A 27,035-nucleotide genomic window follows, 5' to 3' on the forward strand; every position below is an offset into this window, starting at 1 on the left:
TCAATTACGCTAACTATGCAACAACTATAAGGTGTGAGGATTCCTATCTCTAGAAAGTTTAAGAATTTCTGCTAGAAATACAAATTTACCAATACAAGTAAATTACTAAAATGCTCCCTTACATTTGCATCAACCCTTTGTAGGCTGCACCACTCCTGTGTAGTGATGCCACTGCTGGCAGTCAATGCAGTGTCAAGTGTAAATGGGAGCATAGGAAGCTGCAAGTGACAAAGTGACAAGAAATCCAATTTCAGTGTTCAGCTGCATAACCCACCAGGAGCACATTTTGACTTGCAGGTCATCCATAATAAATTATTTTCTTCTACACAGTATGATCTCCCATGGAGAACTTTCAAGTGTTTACAAATACTTTCATAAAAGAGCAAAAGCAGACTTTTTATCAGGCAGGAAACAAAAGGTTCTTTAAAACTGTTTAATTACATGTTTCAGGTAAGCACAGACAATACAGGTAGATTTCCCACCACTCAATATTTACATTCTTTTCCCTAGGCTTGAGCTGTTCATTTAGAGTGTTTTTCAATTAACATCCTTGTCAATCACTTGCTGCAAAGAAGGGTGCTGGAAAAGAACTATTGCAGGAAACATTCCATCAAGGCATGATTTTCTGTAGGGCTTTTCTTCTTTAAGAACTACATACTAGTAGTTCAAGATGTTTTGGGAAAATCCTGGCTTCCAAGATGACCTGAAGAATGCACTGAAACCAAGCAGTGTGTTGAAGTCCTATAAATAGTTAAATCAATACCAATATGTATCTTTTGGAGCTGAAATTCTCTTTTCACTGGCACTGCCATTGCTGTGTGGCTTCTGTTAGGACAGTTTTACACCAATTTTGTTTTGTTCCTTTTTCATTAGCCTTTGTGCCTCTTTCTCCATTTTCTTTCGCTGTTGCTCTGCTGCTCTTTTTTCCCTTTCTGCTATCTTCTGTTGTCTGTAATTAAAGAAAACATAAATTGCTAAATAACACACATGCAATTTTCAGCATGCTCATACTTTAAGTTCCTGTCAATACACAGGTTATTATAACTAATAAAAACAGAGCATCAGCCTATTGTCATTAGGCTCAGAAAAGTCCTTTTACTGTGCTGAAGTCCTTTTTTCAGATTAATCTAGGATTGTAGAATCTTCTGAGTTGGAACCCACAAGGATCATCAAAGTCCAACTCCTGGCCTACACAGGACCATCCCCATGAATCACACCATATGCCTCAGAGCATTCTTCAAACAATTCTGGTGGGCTTGGGGCTGTGACCACTTCCCTGATGAGCCTGTTCATGATCACACTCCAGGTAAAGAACTTTTTCATAACTTTTCATAACTTTTTCATATCCAACCCAATCCAACCTAGCTTTAGGCAGTAATATTTGTTCAATTATTCAGCAATTTAAAAGCCACTAGCTTCTCAAAGATTCAGAGTAAATGAATCAGTGAGAGTAAAGACAGTTGCAAGGCCTAGAGGAAAAACTACAAATCTATCTAATACTTTCAGCAGCAGCTCAAAAGTTTTGAGTTTTTGCTGGTTTAGGGATATTTTTGAGTTTGTCACCCATTACTCTACATTCTACCTGACAGCTGACAGAGCTGTCAGTGCAGCAATAGGCAGAGTAATAATATTTGCCACATTACAGTGGCAGATTTTTATATTTCCCACGTATCTGAAGTGATGCAGAAGGGAAGAGGCACTGTGCTTCTTCACCAGCCAATACACAGAGACAGTAAAGTTCCAAAAAGCCCCATGTAGTTAATGCTGCTGTTCACGAGCCGTTCTGAAGGGAGGGATCATGGCAGCTCCTGTTTCTCTCCCCAGGGTGACCCACAGGACACAGAGCTCCTGTGCACAGCAGTGGTTTCACGCCCTCTACTGTCTGGGAACCTGCACTCAGTTCTACCAGAGACAGACCTTCAACTCGCCTCAGACACAGCAACTGGCCAACAAAAATACAAGTAGCTGTTATAAACTAAAAATGTGTGAGTTCAATTGCTTCCACTGGGATAAAAACTTCGTTGGTAATATAAAGTCTGAATTGTAGATAGGTATCTAAAATTTGCAGAAGAAACTCAGTTCCAACTAACTCAAGTTAACTGAAAATGCAGTTTGTCATCCACTATACCAATTCACCACTGACTGGAAAATTTCAGTGTATCCCAGCCTAGAACCTGTGGAAAATGGGGAAAAAAGAGACTACAGGAACTTCTCATGCTCTGATAGCCTACTCTTCAGCACTTTCTGCATGCCTTAATTCCAGGGAGCATTTGACTTACTATATGTGCTCATTTCAACTGTTATGCTTATACATAAACTCACCAGGACAGTCTTCACTGCTAGTTAGCAGGACACAGCCCACTTCTGCCTAAGTGATCAGCACTCCATTACTACACAAAAATTATTCTGGTCTTACTAAGCACCCACAGGTACCAGACACAGCAGGCTAAGGGAGACCCTCACTTTTTCTGCACACTCATTTCGTTCTCCAAAAGCACCACTGGAGTACAGTCAGCATTAACACTCTGGAACATTACAGGACTGTCCTCTATTTGGCAGTCTGAAATATTATACAAGCTTCTTTCAAGTGTTACACTTAGGCATTAAGTCACCATAGTGACCACAGGATCTTCAGATCATTTTGCAGATCAAGATGCAGACTTCTATCATTAAGAAGAGACTCCATTGCACTTCCTTACTACACTCTGTTGAAAACAGAGTCAGGCCTGTCCAGTTTTATGTTAAATATTTTGCTTAAGTTTTATGTTAAATGTCAGATGTTAAAAACACCGGTGATGTCTACTGCAAGAGAAACTAAACCCAGTCGGGATTTCTTTATCCATGTTGCTAAAAATCAGCCAGGACTTGACTCATTTACAGATAAACATTGTTATTTTTGTGTCATGAATAAAACAAAGGTTTTACTTCACCCAGCTGGGGTACAGCTTACATAATGACCAGCTGTATAGAGGTAGCCAGCCATAGCTGGACAAGCAGTAAGCCACAGACATCTGGAGTTCTAATCATATTTTATCTGCTGCAAGTATTTAGACACACATCCCTTCTATAACAACTGCAGTTTGATACTTTTTAGTGAGGCCAAAAAGAAACCCTATGAGAAGTAACCATTTGAGTTGAACCCTTTTAACAGTAAAGATGGTAGGCTGAAATCTTTAGGATAGGTTCAACCAAATATTATGACACTATGAAAAATTAAAGCCTTTGGGAAACCCCACTGCTATCACCATGTAAGAGATTGCTCTTCCTAAGTATTCTAGAGCATGAACCTGACAGTTGGCAAACAATATAACTTAGCCCATCCTGGAAATATTCACTGCACAAATTTTACACTCCAAGAATAAACTGGCATATACATACACCAGGTAATTTTTAATAGCTAATTCATGTATGACAAACCATCTGTAATAGAATGTGGCAAGGGTTAAGTAAATACAGTGCAGTCTCTGCAGTAGCAGAAGTAGCTGTTTCATTTCTCCATAAAAAAACAAACAAAAAAAGTTTTTTCACTACACCACAGCTATTGAAGATCTTACTGAGTCTATTGATATTCTTTACAGGAAAAAGTACTATGGAAAAGTACTGTGGAACCAAAACAGCCCAAAAGCGCATCTTTCACATCACAAAGCTCGTACTTCAGTACAAAACCTGAAACAGTAATGAAGTTTAAAAAAAAAAAAGGAAAAAAAAGAAGACCAGCAAGATATTGATCAGAATGTACACACTGATACCAGATAAAGTTTACAAAAATATTTGCATTACAACTCTATTTTCACATGTTAAGCTGCTGCAAAGCAAGACTGACAGAGATAATAAATTGAATAAATTCTAATTATGATTAGCACATTGAAAATGAGCTGGTAACTTCCCTGTTGTCTTATTCCACAGATTGAAAATGTAAATTTTTCAAAACATTAAAATAAACACTTGATCAGATTCCTCTTTTCTTTTCCCCACAATCCCTATTTTCCTTAGAATGATTTTTGACTATATCATGTCTTTATTTCACTAGTGGACCACAGAAGCCATGTGCTTGTAATTAAATGAGTAGAATTACAACAGCCTAGGAAGCTAAAGCTGTCTGAGGCTGGTTACCTGACTATGTAGCAAGCAGTAAAGTTTGATACAACTGTAAGTCACTACCAGTTCAAATATTGAGTATGATTAACTTAAACTTAATTTGCATCCCTTTACTCTCCATACCCCTTAAAGGAAAGAAGAACACAAACTGCACAGCTGAAGCATTCACACTAACTTTGTGCAAGACTTTGATTTTATGTTCAGCTAGTTTAGTTAAATTACAAAAGCCTAGCTCCTACAGGGATTCCAAGAACATAGTTATCACTTCACCTTCTATCCTGAACTATTTTTACCTTAAGCACATGGTTGTGATACTTTTTAGAAGGACATCAAGTGGTATTTTACCTAATCAAGTAATGTCATCTGAACATAATAAATTGTTGGGATTGGTGGAGGGCCATTTTTTTAGCACCTGCATGTGCATGTGTTAATGTGTTGTTCCAGTGATTTTCAGATGTCCTCTACTATCTCATTTATTAAATTAATTAGATCCAAAATGTCTTCTGGTGAGTACCAGTTACACAGAGATTAGATGCATAAAAATAACTTGTCTTAAGAGGAGTTTAAGAATTCTTGGCACTCACCAGGAAGGTGTCAAATAAACAAATGTGATTCTTTTACATGTAAAACCTTTACATAGTGTTATATTAATTTCAGTTACCTAAGAACTTCTTCTGCCTGCCAAGCAGCATCTTCCTCTTCTTCCCAGGCATTTGTATTTTCTTGCCAAGTATCCAGGTCTCCCAGTTCAGGCTGAAACAAAGAGAAGTTCTAAGCTCATGGAAAATTAAATAAAACACTGGTGTGTGACTGCCAGAGTGGCTCCTGGATGACAGCAAAGTTTCCTTAACATATTTTTAACCTTAATGCTTCAGACTCACAGAAATATTTGATGTATGGCAGTGCTTCTCATCTTACTGTCCATGCTTTTCTTTCTGCTATAATACTGAGCTTTTTCAGTTGTCAAAGGGTTTTTTTGGACAAAGACAGGAAGGAAGTAGTGGAGTGCATTTTTAGCAAGAGGAAGACAGATTGAGCAGATTAAATGAGCAGATAATGTAAAAGATTTCTGGCAGTTGCATGGACAAACCAACACGTACATCCACTTGTTTTTATGTCCAGTATCAGCTGAGTGACACTTTTACTCACTAGAAGTCCTTTCCTGAATTATTTTCATAAAAGACAGTGCAAGGAGGTGGTATGACCATTCTGTACTGCTTCCTGCCTGCACCCTTTTGTGCACAACGTTTATCAAAAGAGAAACACTGTTAAAAAAGGCAAAGGGCAAGGGAGGGAGAGCATCTCCTGCTAACTGGCCAGGTCATTAGGCAACTAGACAAATTTTTCAAAGGCTAAGGAGTAAAAATTAGGAGACTGCCACACTACAATTCCTACACAAAAAGGGAGAAGCAGAAGGTTAAAAATGGGTCCAAAGCAATAAAGCAAAGGTAACTTAGAGGTTTTCTAAAAAGCCTTCTACTCTTTTGTTAGTAACTTACTGAGTAAAATCCAAAACTTCCAGTTCATTGCTTTAGCAGATTTGCAAGCCCATAAGTATATGGAAGCTTCCTACCTTTTTATCACTGATCTGTCAAGTTTCTCAGCAGAACATATTGGACTACTTCATTCTTCACTCAATTTAAAAGAAAATAAACATCCCCAACTATTCCAATTACTTCCCACAATGCACACCTTAGGCAGACTATTCCTTCCCATAGAGAATATAATTTAACTGACAAATACAAGATCAATACTTAAAGCATACTTACAGATTGGTGAATAAAAGGAATATCTTGTGTGGCTGCTAATCTGCTAGAGAATCCTGTGTTTCCCTCTGGAATTCCAAAATTTAAAGGCTCTCGTTTTTTAATAACTATCTGAAAATATTAAAAAAAAAGGAACAAAAAAGTGGTAGATTAAAGCACTGCAGAGATTCCTTGGTCATATAACTCTCTGTCCATGAAGGTTCAGCTACACAACACCTCACTGTGTCTTAAACCTGGCCAGGTTCTTAAAGCTGCACAGCAAAATGAACTTGTAAGTGAAAGATAAATACAAAAGACAAGAACTCCTCCTCCCCCCACTAGCACTTTCTTTAGTCACATAGAAACCTGTGACTGTATCAAGACAGAGAATGGGAACAAAGAATCACAATTCAAACAGTCACATCTCCAGTACTCATAAAAGCTACCAATTATGTGACAAATTGCTTGGAGAAATCCTGCTTCAGTGACAGGTCACTTTAAGCTACTACTTTTGAGGACAGTGCTGTCTGCACAGTTGTACTGCACTGTAATGTCAGCTCTCTCAACTACTCCACTATCTGTGCAGTTTCAATAGCTGCAAATTTGCTGTCAACATTTACTAGTAAGCTCTGTACTGATTTGGCTGAAAAGCAGTGCTTTTCCCAAAACAGTTGCCAAGATCACATAACCTTTTCACTTGTCTTGAGCACAAGGCAGAAACTCTGTTTAGCCTACTTCGAGCCTCTTCTGCTTCCCAATGAGGCAGATCCACAGTTCCACTGCCTATATGCTTGTACCAATCCAAGAAAGGAAAGAGGACTAGACAATCTTATTGTCTTATTGAGCAATGACAGACTGTTATTTGACTGAGGTTCTATTTCCAAATAGATCAGTATAGATGAGTGACGGCATGAGTAGACTGTACCTCAAATCTCAGGGTTTGTATTGAGACATTCAGTGGAAATAAACATAAATTCATACTGAATGGTGGTAATTTGGCCAAGTTAACAGGGATGTTTTTTACAGTGCCTGCAGTAATCCCTAGAGAGATATTTAATAGAAACCCAGTGTTTAGCATGGACTCTTCCTCAGTTTTGTTCTGAACCTGAAGTGCATTCTATGAGGCAAAAAATGTCAGTAGATATAAAGAAGAAATCTACCTCTCCCTAGCCCTCTTCTACTCCTCAGATTTTGGAACAGCAAAATTCTTAGAAGATTCTGAATGTACAGAAAGCTGACACCAGGATCACCTCCAGTTCACAGGACCACAGGAAGATTCAGGTTTGAAGGGGCCTCAGGAGGTTTGTAATCCAATCTCCTCCTCAAACCACTGTCACTTTAAAGCTGATGAAAGTACTTAGGGCTTTTCCACGTGGGGCTTAAAAGCTTCTAGAGATGGAGGCTGCACAACTCTGGTAACCTATTCCAGTACTTGTGAGGTTTCTCCAATTGACTCAAAGATCTGCAAGTACCCAGCTGAAAGATTCACAAATAGAATAAAAACCTGCAATCACCAGATTTTAATCAACATTTATTTACAACCTTGATGCTCCTGTAGAGATGCCCTCCTGTCTTGTCTCCAGTTAAAATGGATATCTGAAGAACAAGCTGTTTTGAAACCAGTTCTTTAATTCCAGCCTCCCCAATATAACTTGGTGAAACAATTAACCATTGTTTTCTGAAACAGCAGGGCTGCTCCCTCAGACTTCAATAGAGCAAGACATTGAATGTCTTTGTTCAAATAAGGATATGAGCACAAATGACTAGAGGATTCTCCCATTATACTTCCAAGAACTTTTAGAGTATGAAACTATTCATAAGTTTCCAATAACATTAAGACTAAGTATGTAAACATCTGAAAGCATCACAATTGTTAAGATCTCAAAGGTCTTAAAATTAAACATGATAAACTACACACAAACATCTATTCTCATTTACCAACAGCACCTTCTGTAAGTTGCCAATTTACTTGCTTTTATTTTAAAGCAAGGAAGACCCTCCATAAATATAGTTGAAAATGTAATACTTACTTTTTGAGTTTTTCTTATAGTTGGTGCCATATCTTTGAAATAATCAGGTTCGATTTGTTCCAAAGAATTTTGTGGAGCAGCCACATTACCATTGCCACCTTCAATCTTCACACTTGTAGGTGCATCTTCATCCCATGAAGACCAGTCTTCTACTTCAGGCTGAATATAAGAATATGGTACAAATTAATATTATCTGCAGGTAAAATCTTGTCTTTTTATAACTTGCTAAGATATATACTTAATACTGTATCACATATATCACATTATATGATATATTTCTTGGATATATACCAATTCAATATTGTAGGACTTCTATAATCATCCTGTTATGGGATTAAGTCACCTACCACTTTAACATTTACCTGCTTAGGAACAGATGAATAATCCACTGTGGTTGGCAAAGTTATTTGGTCTCCACTTAACTTTCGCCCTCTTCCAGACCTGAAAAAAAAATGTAGGATTCCTCCAAGCTCTGAAAATATGAGCACTAAGTTTAAAAAAAACAAAAAAGGAAGTCTGAGAACAGCACTACTGAAAATAGTCATGGCTAAAACATTCAGTGCTTCCATTACCTTTGTATTAACTACTGTCACTAAAAGTCAGCTAAGCAAAGGAATTTCATCATGAATTGAAAGTTGTTTTCACAAGAATATCAAAGTGCAATTTACTTTTCTAATTGCAGTGAAATAGAGAAATACTTCTAAGAAACATGAAAATGGGCTAACTCATCTGCATAATTCAGTCACAATTTTTAGACTGTCAGTGCTTATGAAGCAAGCACTAACAATCTATACTTGCAAAAGAGCCATTTCTACTGTAAAATGAGAAATTTTTCTATTTGTCTTAAACTTTAAGCTGTGTCTAACAAATATCTTTCTAAGCTGCTTGATTTGAAAGCCCCTCTGAAGCTCTTTTTTCTTCAAATTCTAAACAGAGGTAATACAAGATTATGCAAGTTAATAGCTTCAATTCACGCTTCTACGTAAAGAATACCATTTCAATGCATTTCAGCAACCATATAAAATAATTTTAATTTAAAACAACACTAATGCATTGCAAATAAATTATCTAGATATCTACTTCATGACATACAAAGATCAGAATAATTAAAATATTCTTAGCTGACATTCACCTTACAACACAACAGAGTGCAATTCAGACTCACATTTATGTTTTCCACAAAGAATGTAAGGTCCTACAGCAAAGCAGTCATGAAATTGACCTTATGTAGCTTGGGAAATTGAATGTTTTTTTCTTACAACTGATGAGAATAAACCGGGAAACTTCAATTTCTAGTTTCTATCCATTAGTTTTAGTATTAGAGAACATACTACCAACTGACTAGCTGAATTGCTTGTCATATGACCTCTACTATAGGCTGGTGAGTGACTAGATATATTTTTTCTACTCTAGACCAATATTCCTCCTTAGACAAGGTCAGGTGCTATAATCAAATTTTCAAGTTTTATATAATTAACTCTACTCGCTTTATAAACTGTTCCTTCAAGTCTGAAAAGCAACAGATTTTAGGGGTAAAGGAAAGTGAGAACACTGTTCCCTCAAACACATTAGAGACTTCTGGTTGACAAGATTTACTGGACATCTCTAAAGGAAATCCAAGCCTGGAAACAACTTCCTTCAGACCTCTACAACACAGACACCCTTAATACTATTTACATTTAATACTATTACAGGCCATCACTTCTGCACTGACTTTCTCTATATGAGCTATGAGACAAGCAAGCAGCTTGTAACAACATTAATCAAGTCAAAATGGTAACAGGGCTGGAGGTAGGAGGAAAGAGCTTTTGTCACACAACATCAGAAAGAATATAGTACACAGAGCAGCACCAAGGCAGGCTACAGATCTCCACTTCCTCTAGGAAGGGAACAAGATGCTTAGAGGAACAGCTGCTCCACAGCCACCATTAGATACTGATCACTGCTCTGAATGCCAAATGCCTCAAAAATGATTGGATTTGTTTCTCCTTAGTAATAAGTAGTATTCAGATTTCTCAGTTGGAGATAATTAGATATTTTAAATGGAAGGAAGTGTCATCTCTTCTTATACTTACACATTTTATTTCCTGAAAGATGGATTCAGGCAGTCTGTTATTTATCAAGAAGAGATTTAACTAAAGAAAGGACTAGTACTATTTGTAAGCTCTATGCTGCCTAAAAAGTTGCACAATCTCTACAGGCACTTGCTCAAATGAAAATCTAATGTAAACTATGTAATCTAAGTAAGTACTAAGCTCATATCCATTGAATTAAAATGCACGTTTAATTAAATCACATTTGCTGAAAATTAGTCATAGTTATATCGAGGGGTGCATTACAGGAAAACAAAATTTATCAAACTACACTTTGCAGATGACAGTGACCAGAAGAAACATCTGTAGTTAGTGGTCTGAATTAATGTGATCCAGTGCTTATGTGCTTATGTGAAAGACTTAATTTTCATTTCTTTATCTAATTGTTATTAAATAAAGTACTGTTTCAGAGTACTTAATGTACTCTGAAACAGTTTCTCAGCTGTTCATTTCAAGATGATATGTCATTTAGAAGTTGGAAAAACGAATGAAAATATTGTCACTACACTTAGAAAACAATTATCTGCTTATAAAAAATATAATTTGAGAAATTAAGGATCCACATAATACAGAAGTTATGATCAACTCTGTTTTGACTTCTTTCAGAACTTGAACAGCAAGTTTTCTTAATTTAATTTGGAATTCAAATCACAGAACTAAGGTTGACATCTATATCACTGTATGCAGCATTAAAATGTATCCTTTTAATGCTTCACTAGATCTGTAAGTGAGTTGTTACCAACAACTCAAGAGCTTCCCCTTATTCTTGGAATAAGTAAAGGTGAAGAGGAAATAAGCAGTTATTTTGTGTCTACCACATATTCTGCATACACTTTAATCCTCACTGGGAAAGTAATTGTCATCATACAGAAAAAGAGAATACATTTCTCTAGATTGGTATTTGTTTACGTAAACAACATGCTGCAGAAGTGGCAGGAAGCACAGCAGTTCATATGACAGCACAGTGCCAAGAATTGCCTCAGGTACTCTACTACTGTATCACTGAACTCTACTACTCCACATTCACTCTTGAGGATTTTTAGATTGCTTCAAAGTACTACACTGCAGCATTCATGAGTCTACAACTCAAAAGAACACCACATATGACTTAAAAGAGTGTAAAAAATAAACCATTCTTCATCATTAAAAAGAAAAAAAAAGCCATTCCTTGAACTTTAATCACGGTCCTCCAAACTTCTGAAAGAATCTTCAATAGGCAGAAGAATCTGAAGTCTCAGGCAACTGTTTTTGACAAACAGGATGAGAACTGCCTACATTTGTAATGACAGCCTACTGACTGATGACAGAGTGGATGCTCCCATTAACTGAATCTCTTGAAACACAAAGTATCACTTGCTAAGTACTTTTCAAAACTGTGCAGCACAGCTTTTCTTCAAGTTTGACATGGAATAGTTTTAAAAGCCATTTTAAAACCCTGTCATAGCTGTTTATAAAACCTTATTCAGCCACCATACAACAAAATACACTCACAAATACACTACACAGACTTTTGGAACTCTGAACAAATAGCAAATTAAAGAATTCACTCAATTTAGTTTTCATCTGTGTTGACTGTTTTGCAATTAGTAAAATCAGAGCTGGTAAAAGTGGTGGCTAGTGCTGGGGGAAGGGCAGAAGTGCAAGAATCTGTAATTGAAAAATTGAAAAAAAAAAAAGGCAACCAAATTAAGTAAGACTTGCTTACCTGCATATTAACTTTTTAATGAACGAAAGCACTGCTGCCAGGCAAGTACAGACTTTAAAGAGTCGAAACTGTGTTATGGCCATGGTAAGAAACCCTTCCTGCAAAAGAAAAAAGATGCAGAGGATTATACAACTTTATACAGTACCTAAAGCCAATTGCCTTAGTTGCTACTAAGCAAGGAGCAGTCAGTGAAACTTATTGCAGGGAAAGAGAGCAGTACTTGGAGCAACGACGCTACCTGCCCACTATCAGGATCTTTCACTGATGTAATACAATATCTACTATATATGACCTTTAAAGAAACAGCACAAAATCACAGGTAGAGTCACAGTTAAAGACACTCCTAAAGGGGAAGTGTAGGCAACCATCTGCAGTGCCTGTGCAGCTGATCTGTTCCAGACACTCCACTGAACAGTGGCAGTGCAAAACAGAGTACTCATCAGAGAGAAGCTCTTGCTTGCTCGAGCATATCATGCATATACAAATTATAGATTTAGTCATTAGGTGAAATTCCAAAATTAGCTGTTTAAATTTGCCTTCCATTTTGATGGAAATGTATGATGAGAACACTGCTTATTTTAGAACTAGTCTCACTGAAAAATCATCATCAAAAAAAGAGTGTTCATCCTGTGTGAACTACTGCACCAGCTAACCCACAGAACTACTGATATTTCTCTGCCTGACCGGATCATGATAGCAAACACAGAAAAGAAAAAATTCATGTTTGGCTGATGCCACTTCTGTTTGTAGCTATTTTTTCAGTGACAATTTGATAATCTAGAGAATTTATATTTATCACATCACATCATTCCAACATACCACCTTGAATAACTACAGACTGACTCAGAAAAACCAGCTGGAATTCAAGGATCTCTTTTCTCTCCTATAGGTGAACATTTCAGAGTAAAGAGTAAGAGGTTAGGCTTCAGAAATAGCTTTGCATTATAAACATCTACACTTGTAACAACATACACTGTTGCAAGTTTAACATACCTTCTGGTGAGAAGAGAAGGCAGCCCTGTGACATTTTCCTCAGGCCATGAGTATTCCATGGAAGGACAGCTTGATTTCAAATATGCTATGGCATTTAAATCACTTTTTATATTCCAGGCTTTAAGTTAGGAAGAGTCAGGAAGGTGGATCATTAGGTAGGCTGCTCCAATACTGTCCTGAGGATTTTATTAAAAAGGTACACAATGGGATTTGTGAGCTTCAAGGAGCATAGATGTATTTTTATTGGTGCTCATTTGCTAGATAACATAACTGTTATTAAACACCATAGTAATATAGTACTGGAAATAGTGCTTTACATGTAGTTCAGGACAGGACTTTCTGCTACTGAAAAATCATATGGGAGCTGATAAACAGGCCCTTTTACTACAAAATGAAAGGCTTAAGCTAGCAGTAACCACCAAATTACAGACTGCACTACCAAGCTGTAGCTCAGGAGAAAGGCTTTACAGGACACGTTTCACCTCTACTTCAATATTTGTGTTATCACATTTCATTTCATGGGAGACTTAAAAATGTAGAGAACTTTATACAGGGTTGGATTGGCTCTTTATCTAACAGAATTAGCAAGCAGTCAGTTCCCACAAAGAAGCAAGAACAGACATTGTCAGACATATTTAGCTTTTAGTTTAAAAGACTGGACCATTATTTCATATTATGCTCAAGCACTTCCTTACCTTTTAGAATGAGCAATGTTAACAATATGTAGATTACAGAAAAATGCATCAGTCAAGAATTTAAATGATTAGGAAATAATGGAAGTTAGTGAAAGAGTGAACAGTAGTAAGATGGAAAGTTCTCTATCCTAAAGGTAGAAATTACTGCAAACTAACACTGAATTGGTGAAAGAAAATGTTATTTTTATGAAAGGCAGCTAGAAGTTATCTGCCTAGGATGTGAGGCATGAAGAGCATGTGACTGCTGAAATTATTATAAAGGTACATCTTTTCTGAAAGAAAGCCTGTTTGGAAGCTCACTCCACTCTACCAGAATTCACTCTTTTATCAGCTTGGGGGGCAGGAGGGAAGCAGCAGAACAGTACTCAGTACGAGCAAGAGTAAAAGCTCTTTTCCCTCATTCAGGCTAACTGCTACACTGGACAGTACACACAGACCCTAAATTTAAAAAACTCCTAACTACTGACTGAGATGGCTGTTTTAGGAAGCCACCAAAAACCTTTGCAGACTCAATATTATTTGTGCCTAAAGTCAAGGAACTAGGAAGATTACTAAAACTAAAACTAGAACAAAAAACTAAAACCAGAACAGTGTTCAAGTGTGTCACTTACCAATACATATATTTTCAACTCACCATTTTTTCATATATCGAATTGTATCCTGTATTGAGTTTTCAATATAAAGTTAAACAATTGAAAAAAAGCACAATCCACAAGAACTCTGGCTTGCAGAGTCAGTGGACTTGTGAAGTCCATAAGAACTAATCACCAAAAGTTAATCCATTTCCAGGCCATTCCCAGGTAAGAGTGACTATATTTCCAGTACCACCAGTATGCCCATCTGGCAGAGCTCAACATCTATCATTATGCCCATGACAATCAGATAACTTGCACCTCTCCACCTTCCATGTGTCAGGCAAAGATTTCAGAGTTACAATGAGACACATGGCCAGTTCACATATTTGTGATAGAGATTTCATTTCAGCTGAGCTAGAACTAGGCCCTTCAAAGGCTGGACTTGATGACCTTGGAGGCCTCTTCCAACCATTTGTGATTTAAGATAGTAAGTTTGTTTTGTTTGTGATTTAAGATAGTAAGTACTGTTTTGCCCACCTCTTTTCTGAGCATTGACTGCAGTCTTCCCAGTTAAGCTCCCTACACTATAAACTGTCAGATGCACAGCCAGTTTTGTCAACAATATGCTATCAGCCAGCCATAGTAGTGTTAGCAATAATTTACCTTTAAAAAGAACTTTCCTCTATGTACCTGCTTTTTATTCTGCTATTTATGATATGAAGCCATATATATATGTATTTATTCAATTAATATTATTTTTTATAAATTAATTTAAAACAAAATCTTGAACCAATTATTTTCTCAAGGTAAGGAAAAGCCAAGCATTTTCCCCTTTGTCTGAAACAGCACTTGAAATGTGAGCATTGTTGCTCTAAGAACAGCACTACCTGAAAAGTTAAAGGGTTGCTAAAGGTTTTGAGTTTTGTTTGGTGCCTTCTGGGTTGGGTTCTTTTGTGCTTGGAAGTTTTTTAATGTTAATTAAATTTCTCAAGCTAAACCATTTTATATTCGGAAGCAATTGTATGAATATAGATGTACACAGAACCCAAATTTTCCTCAGTTCACTGCAAACTTAATTCACATGATACCATTATACTAAACTGAACTGAAACAACTTTTTCATCCTCTTCTTGTCCATCTTTCTCAGACATTGGAAAGAAGCACAGCCATGTACCTTCTCTTTCTCCTGGGAAAAATACTGACAGTGTAATGCTACATGGCAGGCCACAACCGTCCTTGTTTTCTTAAGCCTTTCCTTGATAAACATTCCCAAAAGGAACCACAACTGTATTAGCAGTCAATTATAACACAGGATGACAGACACATAATGCAAAGTTGCAGTGCTACATCAAGAATCCTACAACATTTCTTAACAGATAGAGGCAAATGTGAAATACTGAATTAAAATTCAGAAAATCTGGTAAGGGTTGTCTGCCAGCCTGATACATCCTTCTGCGTATCACACCTCATGCCTCAACTTCCCATCTATAAAACAGGATAGATTTCCTTCTCCCACTACTGGAATTGCTTTGTTACATTTATGAGACTTAGGGTCAACTGAATTTCCATTACAACAGATATAAACAAGCAAATAAACCAAGACATGAATCCTAATCAATTTAATACTCATGGTCAACTCAGCAATTCTGTAACAGACACCAAATTTAGCTGGAGTTTGACTTGTGCATCTCATACTGTCTTCCACTGGTAAAAAGTCACAACAGGTATTCACATGGAACACGAGCCCAGAAAGGACTAAAAGACAACAGCCATGAGAAGTTATACACTTTAGAACCTAGTCAGAAGAATGAGGAAACTAAACATTATAGGGACCCATAAAGGAAACAGAATTAAGGGAGGCAAAGTTCAGAATTTTATTGAACATTTTTACAGCTTGCAACAGCAGCCTCATTAGAACTCCTGGCACCTCTGACTTCACTGAACGTAGCCAGCATAGTCCACCTCAGGAGGACTGGTTCACCAACTATGGTGCAATAAGCAAGACTCTCACTGTTTATCACTGTACAACAAGCACACTGGCACCTGGAGAAACACTTCCTCTTTCATATCTAACTCTACACACAAATACCACTTAAACAGGATCTCTACAGACAGAGTCAATTCTAAAATAAAGTCACTTTGGGACACTAAAATTATTTTAGAAACTTCTTTCATCCTAGTGAACTCGTATTCTACTGCCACATCAGCTTTCTTTCAGATCAGCTCACTTGTAACTCTGGACTGTAAACACAAACACACCTTGGAATCAGTGATTTCAGCCCATATTAAACACAGCTAGATAAATAACCAGACGATGATGCTTAAAATAATTTGTCGGAAACTGAAAGGCTCCCCTCCAATTTACATAAGGAGACATGAGAAATGCCCTCCTAAAGCAAAACACCCTCCTAAAGCAAAACAAGCAGTTCATTTCCTAGGACTTAAGACTAACATGGCCTTGAGTGTTTACATTTGTCAGCACCAAAAATCCATACTGGTTCAGTAGTGCTTTTGTGTTGTCACCAGAACAGTTGGTGACAATACCCTAGCAAAGTTTCAGTGGTAAGGATAGAATTTTTTGAAAGGTCCTCTCCAAGAAACTGAATATAGCTACAACCTCACTAATGTGAACTCCTGAAGCTTTATGTCTTGAATTACAATAAATTATACTCTTCAATGCAATATTAGTTAAAATAGAAAGTTTATGTCTACCATTATTCTTTGACAATTCCTTACCTGTATATGCCACTGTCTTGTGAAAACCAGCATACAGAATACAGCTTGAGGTAACACAATCTTGTGAGACTACATTTTAACTTCATTCACTTCATAACTTTGCAACAAGTCTTTTACATAATGCCCTAATTCATGTAACTCACTTCACAAAACTGAAGTTCTCAGACATAGAACCAGAGTTTAAGAGACCCCAGTTCTGTTCCACTCCTTATTTGCCATCCCGGACCTAAGTTTTCTGTAACTATGTGCAATGCCAGAGACAACAAATTAACACACTCGTTGTTACTACTGCAAAATCATCTTGCAATGCCTGTCTTGACGAGCACCAGCTATTTACAAACAACAACACTACAAGACGGCCTAAAGAAGTTTCTGCAGTGCACATGTGTATTTCCACAGAAATAAAGCTCCACAGAAATACAGCTCCACAGAGCTATAAAGCAGCAAGCTGTGCCATTTTTCACTAGAGATGCAACTTAGACACTTACACTGTGAATTCAGGACCAAATAGCAGTGCCCTACCTCGGCTACTGACCAGTCGAGTCTTGAATATTATTAGAGACAGCACTGAAACCAAATAGTAGCACTTAATTTTTCTGTGAGCTGTTAGAGATTCTGAAGTATTTAAAACCATGCTAAGGAATTTTTACTCTATGTATTATGAAATTTGCTCGTCAGCGTAAACAGTAGGTAACCCCAAGCAATGCCGTCCCACCACGAGTTCTGACAGGCGTGTACCCTCGCCCTTTCCCACAGGGTGCGAAGCCCCTCTGTCCCCAAACGCTGCCTGTCTGCCACATCGTGTTCTTCGCAGTCCACGAGATCCCCCCCACTTCGCCCCGGAAGAGGCCCCGAGCGGTCGGGCAGAGGCCGCGGGCCTGGCGCTCCCGGGCCGGCCAAGCAGCCGCGCCGCTGGGCGAGGGCCGCGGGGCCGGGGCGCCCCGAGCACGGGGCAGAGCAGGGCGGCGGCGCTGCTGCGGGAGAACCGCGCGGGCAGCTCTGCCCCGGGAGAAAAGGCGCCGGGACCGGGCCCCTGCCCAGCAAGGCGGAAGCGGCACTCGGCAGCGTAGGAACCGACACCTCCCGCTCACCTGCCCCGGCGGGGAGGCCTCGCCGGGGGTCGCGGGGCTCCAGGGGCCGAGGCGGCCGCTCCCGCAGCCTGCGGCCGCCCCTCATCCAGAGCCGGGCCCGCGCCGCTCCGCCGCCGCCTCGCGCGCCGCCATCTCGGCCCCGTCACCCGGGAGACACGCCCGCCCCTTCCGGCCGCGCCGCCCCCCGTGCGCTCCGCTCCGGCAGCGCCGCTCGGGCCGCGGGCACCTCGGGCCGTCCGAGCGCCTGGGGCAGCGGCTGGGGCACCGCCGTGCCGAGCTGCCCGCGGCCCGCGACCTCCCCCGTCCGCATTCCTCCCGCCCCCACAGGGACTGGGGGAGGTCTGAGCCGGCTCTTTGCCCTTCCGGGGAACTGCGAGAAGAAGGCGTTGGACTGCAACCGCGTCGGATTGCTGCACACGTGGCAGTAAAGGTGCCTCTGTGGTCGATAGGATGCTGAGCTGTAAACTTGGATGTTACTAAAAAACAAACATGGTTTGAAATCGCTTCTGACAGGTGCTACCCCAGTGTCCCAGTTTGTTCACCAACTGCTTGTCCATTTTAATGGCTGCTTAAGTGGTGTTAAGGTTAATGTTAAGGCATTCCAGAGCTCTGTGTAAACCTCCAGTTGTGTTACACTCGGTAGGTGAGGTAAGGGGGATGTTTGTCTCTTTCTCCCATGGAAATCTAGTCAGTTCTAGAGCAGCACTAATAAAGCACTCCTTTCAACTCAACTCCAAGCTGTAGCACTCAGTTCTTTGTGTGGTTTTAAAATATCTTCCAATAAAGACTTCCTGCCACGGGATTTACTCAGCTGCTGTGTTCCCTGTGTGTGTCGAGCAGTGAGGAGATGGATGAAGGATGATGGCTCTTGTGACGAGGCACTGGTATCAGATAGAGTTCCTTCATTTCCCTTTTCCCATGCCCTAACAGACACCATGACTGCATTTCCACAACTCTTCATCAAGAAACAGGTCCCAGAGGGACAAGGAGAAAAACATGATCTGACCATGGGGCAAGGACTCTGCCACACAGGACACAGGAGGGGTGATCTGGGGGCAGCTCAGAGTCCAGACTAGCAGGCAGGTTGTGGTGATGAGGCAGATCTAAGGACAAGCCAGTGAGTCTGCACTGGTCCAAGATCGGTAGAGAGCATAGCAAGTCAGGACATGATTGTGGCCAAGCTTAGGGGAAGCGGTTCTATTATGTTGAGGTGGGGATTGACACCCTTATGCCTGCAGAACCCAGCTTCAATAAGAGAAACATATATGCAATGCTGGCTTTAACATCAAAACCATTTCGAAAGTATTAGTGTAGCTGAGGTATACCTTTCAGTATAACTTTCTACCTAAGCAGAAACTGAAAGAAAACCTTCATCTACATTAAATCAGAAAAGCAAATTGAAAAGCATGAAACGCTGGGAAAGGTCAGGCTGTAAAAGTAGCCAGTTACAATTCCTTCCAGAACACATACTGGTTATGCCATTACAAAATATATATTAAGAAGGGAATATAACAAAATGAGAAGGGAGAATTTTAACATTTCCTTTCTTATGAAAAAAGAAAGGAAATTTGATTTCCTTTTAGGACAGGAAGCGAAATCTTACAAAACTGAAAAGAAAGCCTTACAAACATTCTGGAAAGGAGATAGGATCAAATGGAATGCAATTGAAAAAAAAAAAAAACAAAAATCCAGAAAATCAAGACTTTGTGACTACAAGAAAATGGACTGGGATTATTTCAGGTGCAGTGCAAAGGACCAAAAGAGGCCAAAAGTAAGCTCACGGATTTTGCAAAAGCAGGGGAAAAAGTCAAGGAGGAAGATATAACTTGGAGGGGAAGATATGAGGGACATGGCATGGAGACTTAAAAAAAAAGAAAAAAAGAAAAAAATCTTCCCCAAAGTCAAAGCCATCAAAGGCAGGCCATATGCCATCAAGTGCAGGCACATCCAGCAAAGCTTCCCAAAATTGATCCCCGCTGAAGGCCAACACAGATAAGAAGGACTTAAAAACACTCTGGAATGGAGATACCATCAAAAGAATTGCAATTGGAGGAGAAATAAAAGAAATTTGGGAAATTTAGTGGCTACAAGAAAATGGACCAGGATTACATCTGGTGCAGTGCAAAGGACCAAAAGACACCAAAACTAAGCTCCCAGATGCTGCAAAATCAGGGGAAAAAATCAAGGAGGAAGACACAACTTGTGTGTTTAGAAGGCTACTGGGACTGAAGATTTCACTACTAGTTCTATAGCATGTGACTGTTGCCTTACAAGCTGGCTTTTACCTCTTCACCTTGTTCTTCATGGTTTTACAGGACACCCTCAGAATCCCCTGCTCCCTCATCCACCACTCTCCAAGAGCTCTCACATGAGCTCCTGGATCCAATGTACACAATATACAAACCATGTCCTGGATACCTAAGCCCATCAAAGAAACAGAGGAGCGGAGCTGAAATTCGTTGAAACCTTGGCCACTGGCCTGCAGGACAGTGTTCAGTGAGCAAGCAAGGCATGTGCTGCTGCAAAGACAGCAGTGCCCCACATTGACTGCACCCCATAGGCTCCATGGCTGTGGAAAAATATTTCCCTTTATGTATTTTGAATCTTCTGTAGCCTTGAATGAGTTGTTTGTAACTTGGTATTTCAGTTTTGTCAGACTCTTGTCACCAGCCTGCCAGGTACCCGCTGTAGCAGGCGCAGGGCCTGCAAGGCCTTCCTAGTGGTCCGCAGCCTAAGATGGGAAATGCCAAGTCATGATGACTGGACCTTAGAAGTTCCTCTCCTGCCTTCAGACCCTGGCTTATCTCTCTGTAAGATTATAGGTCACTTTCCTTCGGACCCTTGCTATTGGACAATTCCCAAAACTCGTGTACCCTATATAAAGAGCTACTTTTGCCCAGTTCAGAAAAGCTGTCCCTGATACCTTCATTTCAATAAAGACATCCCTGTGGAACCTTATACAGCCTTCTCCTCTCTCTCCCTGTGTCTGCCCAAGGCACTTAGCAAGCAAAGGGCTGAAATCTAAAGAGCTGATGTCACTAAGAGCTGAGCTTGATAAGGTAGCCTGCAGCTCTGGAACCTGCCTGAGGGGCCTGCACAGGTCATGCTTGATTGGACTTCTCTGTCTCAGATACCCACGGCAGCCAGGGTCGGGAGATCCCGAAATGCCAGAGTCGCCTCAACCCGCCATGTGCACTCAACCTATGACCTCCTCAGCTCCACAGTCACCTTCCAGCTGCTCTCCAAGCTCCTCTTCCTGGCAGGCTCTCCTGGGAGAGGCTCTGTCTGCAGCCAGCCCCAGTGCCAGTCCCTGAGCTGGCTGAGCTGCTGAGGGCTGGCCCAGGCCCTGGTGCAGCACGTGGGAGGACGCAGCTATAGCAATGCTGTGATATCCCGACAAGGGGAGAGAATGATGAGGAGGACTCCATGGATATCAGAAGGCTAATTAATTACTTTATTATACTAAATTATTCTATACATCTGAAACTGAATCTGCCAAGCACTCAACCCTGCACACACTGCACTGAACCTCGTGACTGTCAGCCGACAGTCGTGACACACACCCACAATAGGCCCTGCTAGGCCAAGGAAACAAAACACCATGACTTTGGGTAAACAATCTCCATGTTATATTCTACTTTTGCACAAACAGAGGCACGGCAAATGATAAGAATTGTGTTTTCTTTCTCTGAGGTTCAGAGAATGTGAATCCCAGAAATATTCTTGGGAAGAATTGTGCCTTACTTTTCTCTGTGAAGAGAAATGTGGGGCTACACATGGAGGCCAAGCGTCCCTTGCGCGACCACAGCCGTGTTTACCCAGGAAGGCCACAGGAACAGGCTGAGCTCTGCAGGAGCTGGGCCAAGGACAAAGCACTCAGCAGCATGTGACGGTGTTCACAGGGGTTTTCAGGTGAGGGAAGAGACGAGAATGTTGACTCCATGTTCAGAAGGCTTGATTTATTATTTTATCATATACATTACACTAAAACTATACTAAAAAGAATAGAAAGAAAAGTTTCATCTCAGAAGGCCAGCTAAGCTAAGAATAGAAAGGAATGAATAATAAAGATTTGTGTCTCAGACAGAGAGTCCAAGCTAACTGGGCTGTGGTTGGCCATTAATTGTAAACATCCAAGATGGGCCAATCACAGATGCACCTGTTGCATTCCACAGCAGCAGATAACCATTGTTTACATTTGCTCCTGAAGCCTCTCAGCTTCTCAGGAAGAAAACTCCTAAGAAAGTATTTTTAATGAAAAGATGTCTGCGACAGCAGCGTGTGCAGCTCAGGATTTTCCAGCATATTCCTGCCTGTTGCTAAAGGCAAGCCCACAGGATTTCCAAAGGAATAACTTCATAGCCAAAAAAAGAGCATTGCTATGCTTTGCACAGTACAATAGCATAAGTGGGAATTTGTAAGTAAATATGACAGCTTAACATCTTTTGAACTATGACAGCTGCAAAATGTCAGTTTCATTCCTGTAAAAAGAGGGAGAATTGTGAAGAGTTCAGATGTTTAATTTTACCTCCATTAATGATTCTGATTTTGTTACTGACAATAATCACACACTGAAAGCTCTATAAATCTTATACACTCACTTAGCAAGTGAAGAAAATTAATGCTAGTTTAACAAATAGTGCTGAAAATTCTTCAAGAATGCAGTTAGGCAAATGACAATAGTGATCATAAATATTTATGGTGACCTTCTGTTTTATTTATCTACTGGAAAATCAGAAATAATTCCATTAAGTATACAAAAATGCCACCTGACTATAAGATTAGAAGAAGAATCACAGTCTGACCTCTTACTGGAAGTCTGATTTTAACAGCAGAAACATAAGACAGCTCATATTTAGGAAGTTATGTTTTAAATTTGCACTGGACTTCACCACCAAGTGCAGCCTTGGTTTAAAAATAAATACTACTCAACATGAGAAGTACAGATTTGACTGTTATGATTCTCTAAACTAACATCTTAAAAAAAAAAAGCCAACGAAAAGGAAACTGTATGCTCCTTGTGTCAGTAAAGAACTGACCTGTTCCACTGATATTCAGGGTACTGTTTCAGCCTCACTAAGGCACTGGGTGTCTGTCATTCAGGGTCTTGTGTTAATGGGCCACTTCCAGTGTGGCACACTAAGCTCTCACCTAATCCTGTGAACACACAAACAAGCCACTGCATTCTTACTGTGTTCCTCTGCTGAGGAGACTGCACATGCCCTGAGTTTTATGATGAAAAGTTTGGAATATTAACAGAATATACATAGCAATCTGAATTTGTCTTATAAGTATACTTTCTGGACGTGGCAAATGGCCGTGTGGAAGTTTTTATAAAAAGATAACATCCTAAGAATGCACTATATTGGAGAAACAAAGCTGTTCTTCATTCCAGTTATTTCTTTTTTCATTAGTGTGCAGGCAAAAAATACCCAAGCTTTTAAAAATATCAGCAGATATATTGCAATGAAAATGCAGTTCAGACTGTAGAGATTTTAGGAAATCTTTATGCACTCACAGTAGATGTCAGTAACAAAATGCCTCATTACTGCCTGTTCCTTTCTCTGATACCATACAGAAGCAGCTAAAGGACAGACATTGGGATGGTTCTGCATCATCTGGAGGAGAACTGCTGAAGGAGAGCTTCTGGGTGTGAGCTGAACCTGAAGATTACAGAATTTCAAAGGTGCTTATAGCTTGCTTTGAAATAAGCTGATCCTATCCTCCCTCTTCCCTTTCCAGTGAGTTTTGCTCTTCATTTTAATGGAACACAATCAAACCCCAACCAAGTTTCTTTTATCGGTGCACAGATTCAAATCCCTATTGTAGACTCCTACAGTTTGCATATTTTAGGTCCAGTGCATAATCATTTTACTGAGGAAGTCTCATTGTCCAAATCCACATTCTCCTGTTCAGCTTTCCAGACTTCCCAGGCTGGCAGTCTAAAGAGGGACAGAGCACCGGGAAGCCAAGAGGGGGAGTCCTCCAGAGGCTAATATCAGTCAAGTAACAATCTGATTCCTCCCTGGAGAGTGACCTCTGCTACATGGGAGACAGGAAGGCAAGTTATTCCTTTGGCTGTGTTTGGGAATAATAAAAAATCAGAAAATAATTGATCAGTATGAAATAGGGTTGTGGTGCATCTCAATGTAGTTGAACTGCTGTCTAATTGCCTGTGTACTCAGTCTCTTACACAGGCTAATATTAGCTCCAGCAAGCCAGCATATGCAAAGGCAATGTGAACATAGAGTCTGTTACTACAAGGACTCACACACTCACTTCCCAGTGCAAAAGCATTCCGAGTTCTCAGATTTTAAGGACTAATTTGTCAGGTTAAACCTTGCTATCTGAAGGGACGAATTGGCTGATGGGTCAAACAGCAGTAACTCCTTCCCATGTGCTTAATAATAATAATAATAATAATAAATAATAATAATCTGCTATTTTTATTACTACAAAAAACAACATTGTGAAATACCCAGTGGCCCGAAGTAGGTGTTTTGACTGTTCTTCCAAGACTGCAAACATCAGGACAGATTGTGCAAGACAGTGAAGAACATCTACTATCCCACCATTATCTCTGAAGATTATGGTCTAAGAAGCGCTGTGTAAGAAACATTATTTTTATTAGTATTTTGTAACCTGTCTGACCTCAAACACTGTGTTAAACAGGCCACAGATAAACTTTTTCTGTGCACTGAAAGACAAATAACATTACTGTGGCCAGTGCCAATATTACAAGAACATTTAAACTGTCCTTTCTGAAACATGCTACCAATAAATTAAAGATTACAAAAGGGTCCAAACAGTGATAACGAAAACAAAAGAGCAAAAAAGTGATGATATGGGGATTATGGTACTTGGGCAAGAAGTCTGAGGTGAGAAGTCTGTCACTACAGTTTAACAAATACTAGAAAATGATGTAGAGTCATGGATGGAGCGTTGTCAAATATCCTATTGTTACCTATTTTTGTGGAGAACATGGATTGAGGTTACGTTCAGGGCAAGAGCCATATACTCAAAAAAGTTTTTACAACCGCATAAAATACAGTCTCTAATTGTTGCGAGCTAAAGAAAGAAAAAAAAAAAAGAGACTAACCCAAAAGCTTTTGAGATGTTATCCGCTTTTTGTGGTTGTAGACTCTTGCCTCTCCTTTTTTCCGCTTTCTCATTCTTTGTCACAATACCCTATAATTCTTTAAATCGTCAGATCACTTTGAAGCACAGTTTCTGCTGGCTCTTTAAGGCTAGAGTATACACTCGCTTTCCTCCTGTGTAATTTCCTGTTATTTTTGACTTTATATTTTAGGTGCTTAATCATGTTCAGTGGGAAGCGTATGCACTTCGTGGGTGCACACACAACAGACAGCTGATTCTGCAACAGATGCAGAGCAGAAACAAAACAGCCTCCTCTTTATCACAGCAGGTCTTGGTAAACCAAATTATCATCTCAGTCTCAGGGAGAGCTCAAATGTTGCCATCTTATTGCAAAGTTCCATATCTTCTCAGTGATTCCTCATGGTCAACTCCTCACAGCACTGAACCCTTCTTCTTAACAGTACAGCCAACAAACTCCAGCTCCCTCCTCGTCCATCTAACCCACTCTTTTGTACCACTCATCTTCTTATTGAACACAGCTGTGGCCTATTAAGGGCAGGCCTGTTCCTATCTTTGGTGATTAGTGCAGTTGCAACTCCTCAGGTGTGAGACAACCTTCTGCACTATTTTCTTACATTTTATCCCTCCACACTCAAAGACCACAGGCACAAGAACTCTTGCAGTGCAGGTACCACTGACCTCAGCCATCACCCTGAGCAGCACCACAGTCCATCCCACGGCAACAGCTTTTCCTGCACGAGGAGCTTCAATGGGTTGGCTTTGCTTCAGTGGAACCTTTCTGCACAGGAGGAAAGTAATCCAGGTCTGTACAACTGATAATTTCTTGACTCTTGTAATGTAGATCAAAGAGTTGTGTTCTAACAGACTTGAATTTGGATCTGCAGAAGCACAAAAGACAGAGGGTTTGAACACACAGAAGAGATGTTTATCCAAGACTGCCCCCCTCTGTTATTGCTTCACAGCTAAATAAAGAAAAATATTTCAAACTGCTGTAAATTCTTCTCACACCTGATAAAATGAGATTTCCAGTATATTGATTTTTAGTATCAGTATTTAGTGGAAAAATAAAATGTAAATAAAATAAAACATAAATAAAAAGTTAAATACTCCTGGACTATAAATATGGAAAGCATACTGAATTTCTTCAGTGAGTGTTTGAGTAGGGGTGATTTTATTGAGCTGTTTGCAGCAAATTTAAAAATCAATATTTCTCTTGGTTTTTCTCTGTTCACATTTTTGTATAAAATTACTCTAAAATACAAGGTAGGATTTTTTTACAAAAAAATTTTACAAATTTTTCTTTTGCTTTTTCTTTGGCAAATACAAATATCAGGACCATTTCTCTTTCATAAAGTTTCTGCTAAGGCAAATCCAGTATTTTATTCATGGAAATATAACTTTATATGTCTAACCTATGCTTAAATAAATATTGGAAAACTAAGTCTATTCCTGAAAATTCCAACTGTAATGCTTAAAAATGAGTAGAGATACAAAGTACCCCCATCTGATTCTCAACATCCACTTCAAACCCCTAAAATGCAGCAAAGACAACCAGGCTGTTGAAAACTCTACAAATAAAACAGTTTAATGAATAAAAATTTGGAGAAAAGTAAAATACTGTCTTAAAGACGAGTTTGTTTTGTGTGTTTATTCAGTGGCATAAAAAATGCTATGTGATATTATTCTAGGAGACAACTACAATTATTTTTAGAGTCTAATGAACAGATGTTTTTCTTAAAATTGCAAATTGGAAAAACTGAAAATTCAGTTTTTCAGTAATCTACAAAATGCAAAACCAGACCATCATGTATACAATATTTTATAAATCTTGTTCCTCATGTAAAACTTGTCTCCAAGAAAAGTGCTTAGAGTGAGGCAGAGGTGCATAATTACAGTGTTCAAGGGTGTTCTGTGTAGGAACTCAGTGCAGAAGCTTGGTAGGGGAAAGACAAGAAACTCTTTCTTTTAGGTAATAGCTCAAGATATGTGCTATTTGGAAAGGAATTCTTTCTTGTTCCATACATCCCTTGCATTCATTACTTAGGGTATTTATTACAGAGACCACCACAGTCTTGCTTCCAGCTCTTACTGGTTTAAATATACATTTCAGCCACAGTTTCATTCCAAAAAAAATTATTTCTTGCACAGACAGCCA

General features: G+C 39.4%; 1 protein-coding gene across 2 annotated transcripts; it reads right to left on the reverse strand.

The window, feature by feature from the left end:
* Nucleotides 1-419: 419 nt before the first annotated feature.
* EBAG9 (estrogen receptor binding site associated antigen 9) lies at nt 420-17,869 on the reverse strand. 2 transcript variants are annotated; one of them, XM_063173440.1, is made up of 8 exons: nt 17,762-17,842; nt 12,665-12,840; nt 11,672-11,769; nt 8,236-8,314; nt 7,874-8,032; nt 5,868-5,975; nt 4,760-4,851; nt 420-949 (listed from the first exon to the last, which is right to left on the reverse strand). In XM_063173440.1, exons 3-8 carry the CDS (start codon nt 11,752-11,754, stop codon nt 829-831), a joined length of 642 nt encoding a protein of 213 aa, XP_063029510.1. In that variant the 5' UTR covers nt 11,755-11,769; nt 12,665-12,840; nt 17,762-17,842; the 3' UTR covers nt 420-828. The 2 variants fall into 2 exon arrangements, with proteins under 2 accessions (XP_063029510.1, XP_063029520.1); XM_063173450.1 differs by lacking the exon at nt 12,665-12,840 and having other exon boundaries at nt 17,762-17,869.
* Between the last annotated feature and the right edge of the window lie 9,166 nt (nt 17,870-27,035).

The sequence above is a fragment of the Melospiza melodia genome, chromosome 1, assembly GCF_035770615.1.
Source record: "Melospiza melodia melodia isolate bMelMel2 chromosome 1, bMelMel2.pri, whole genome shotgun sequence".
NCBI lineage: Eukaryota > Metazoa > Chordata > Aves > Passeriformes > Passerellidae > Melospiza > Melospiza melodia.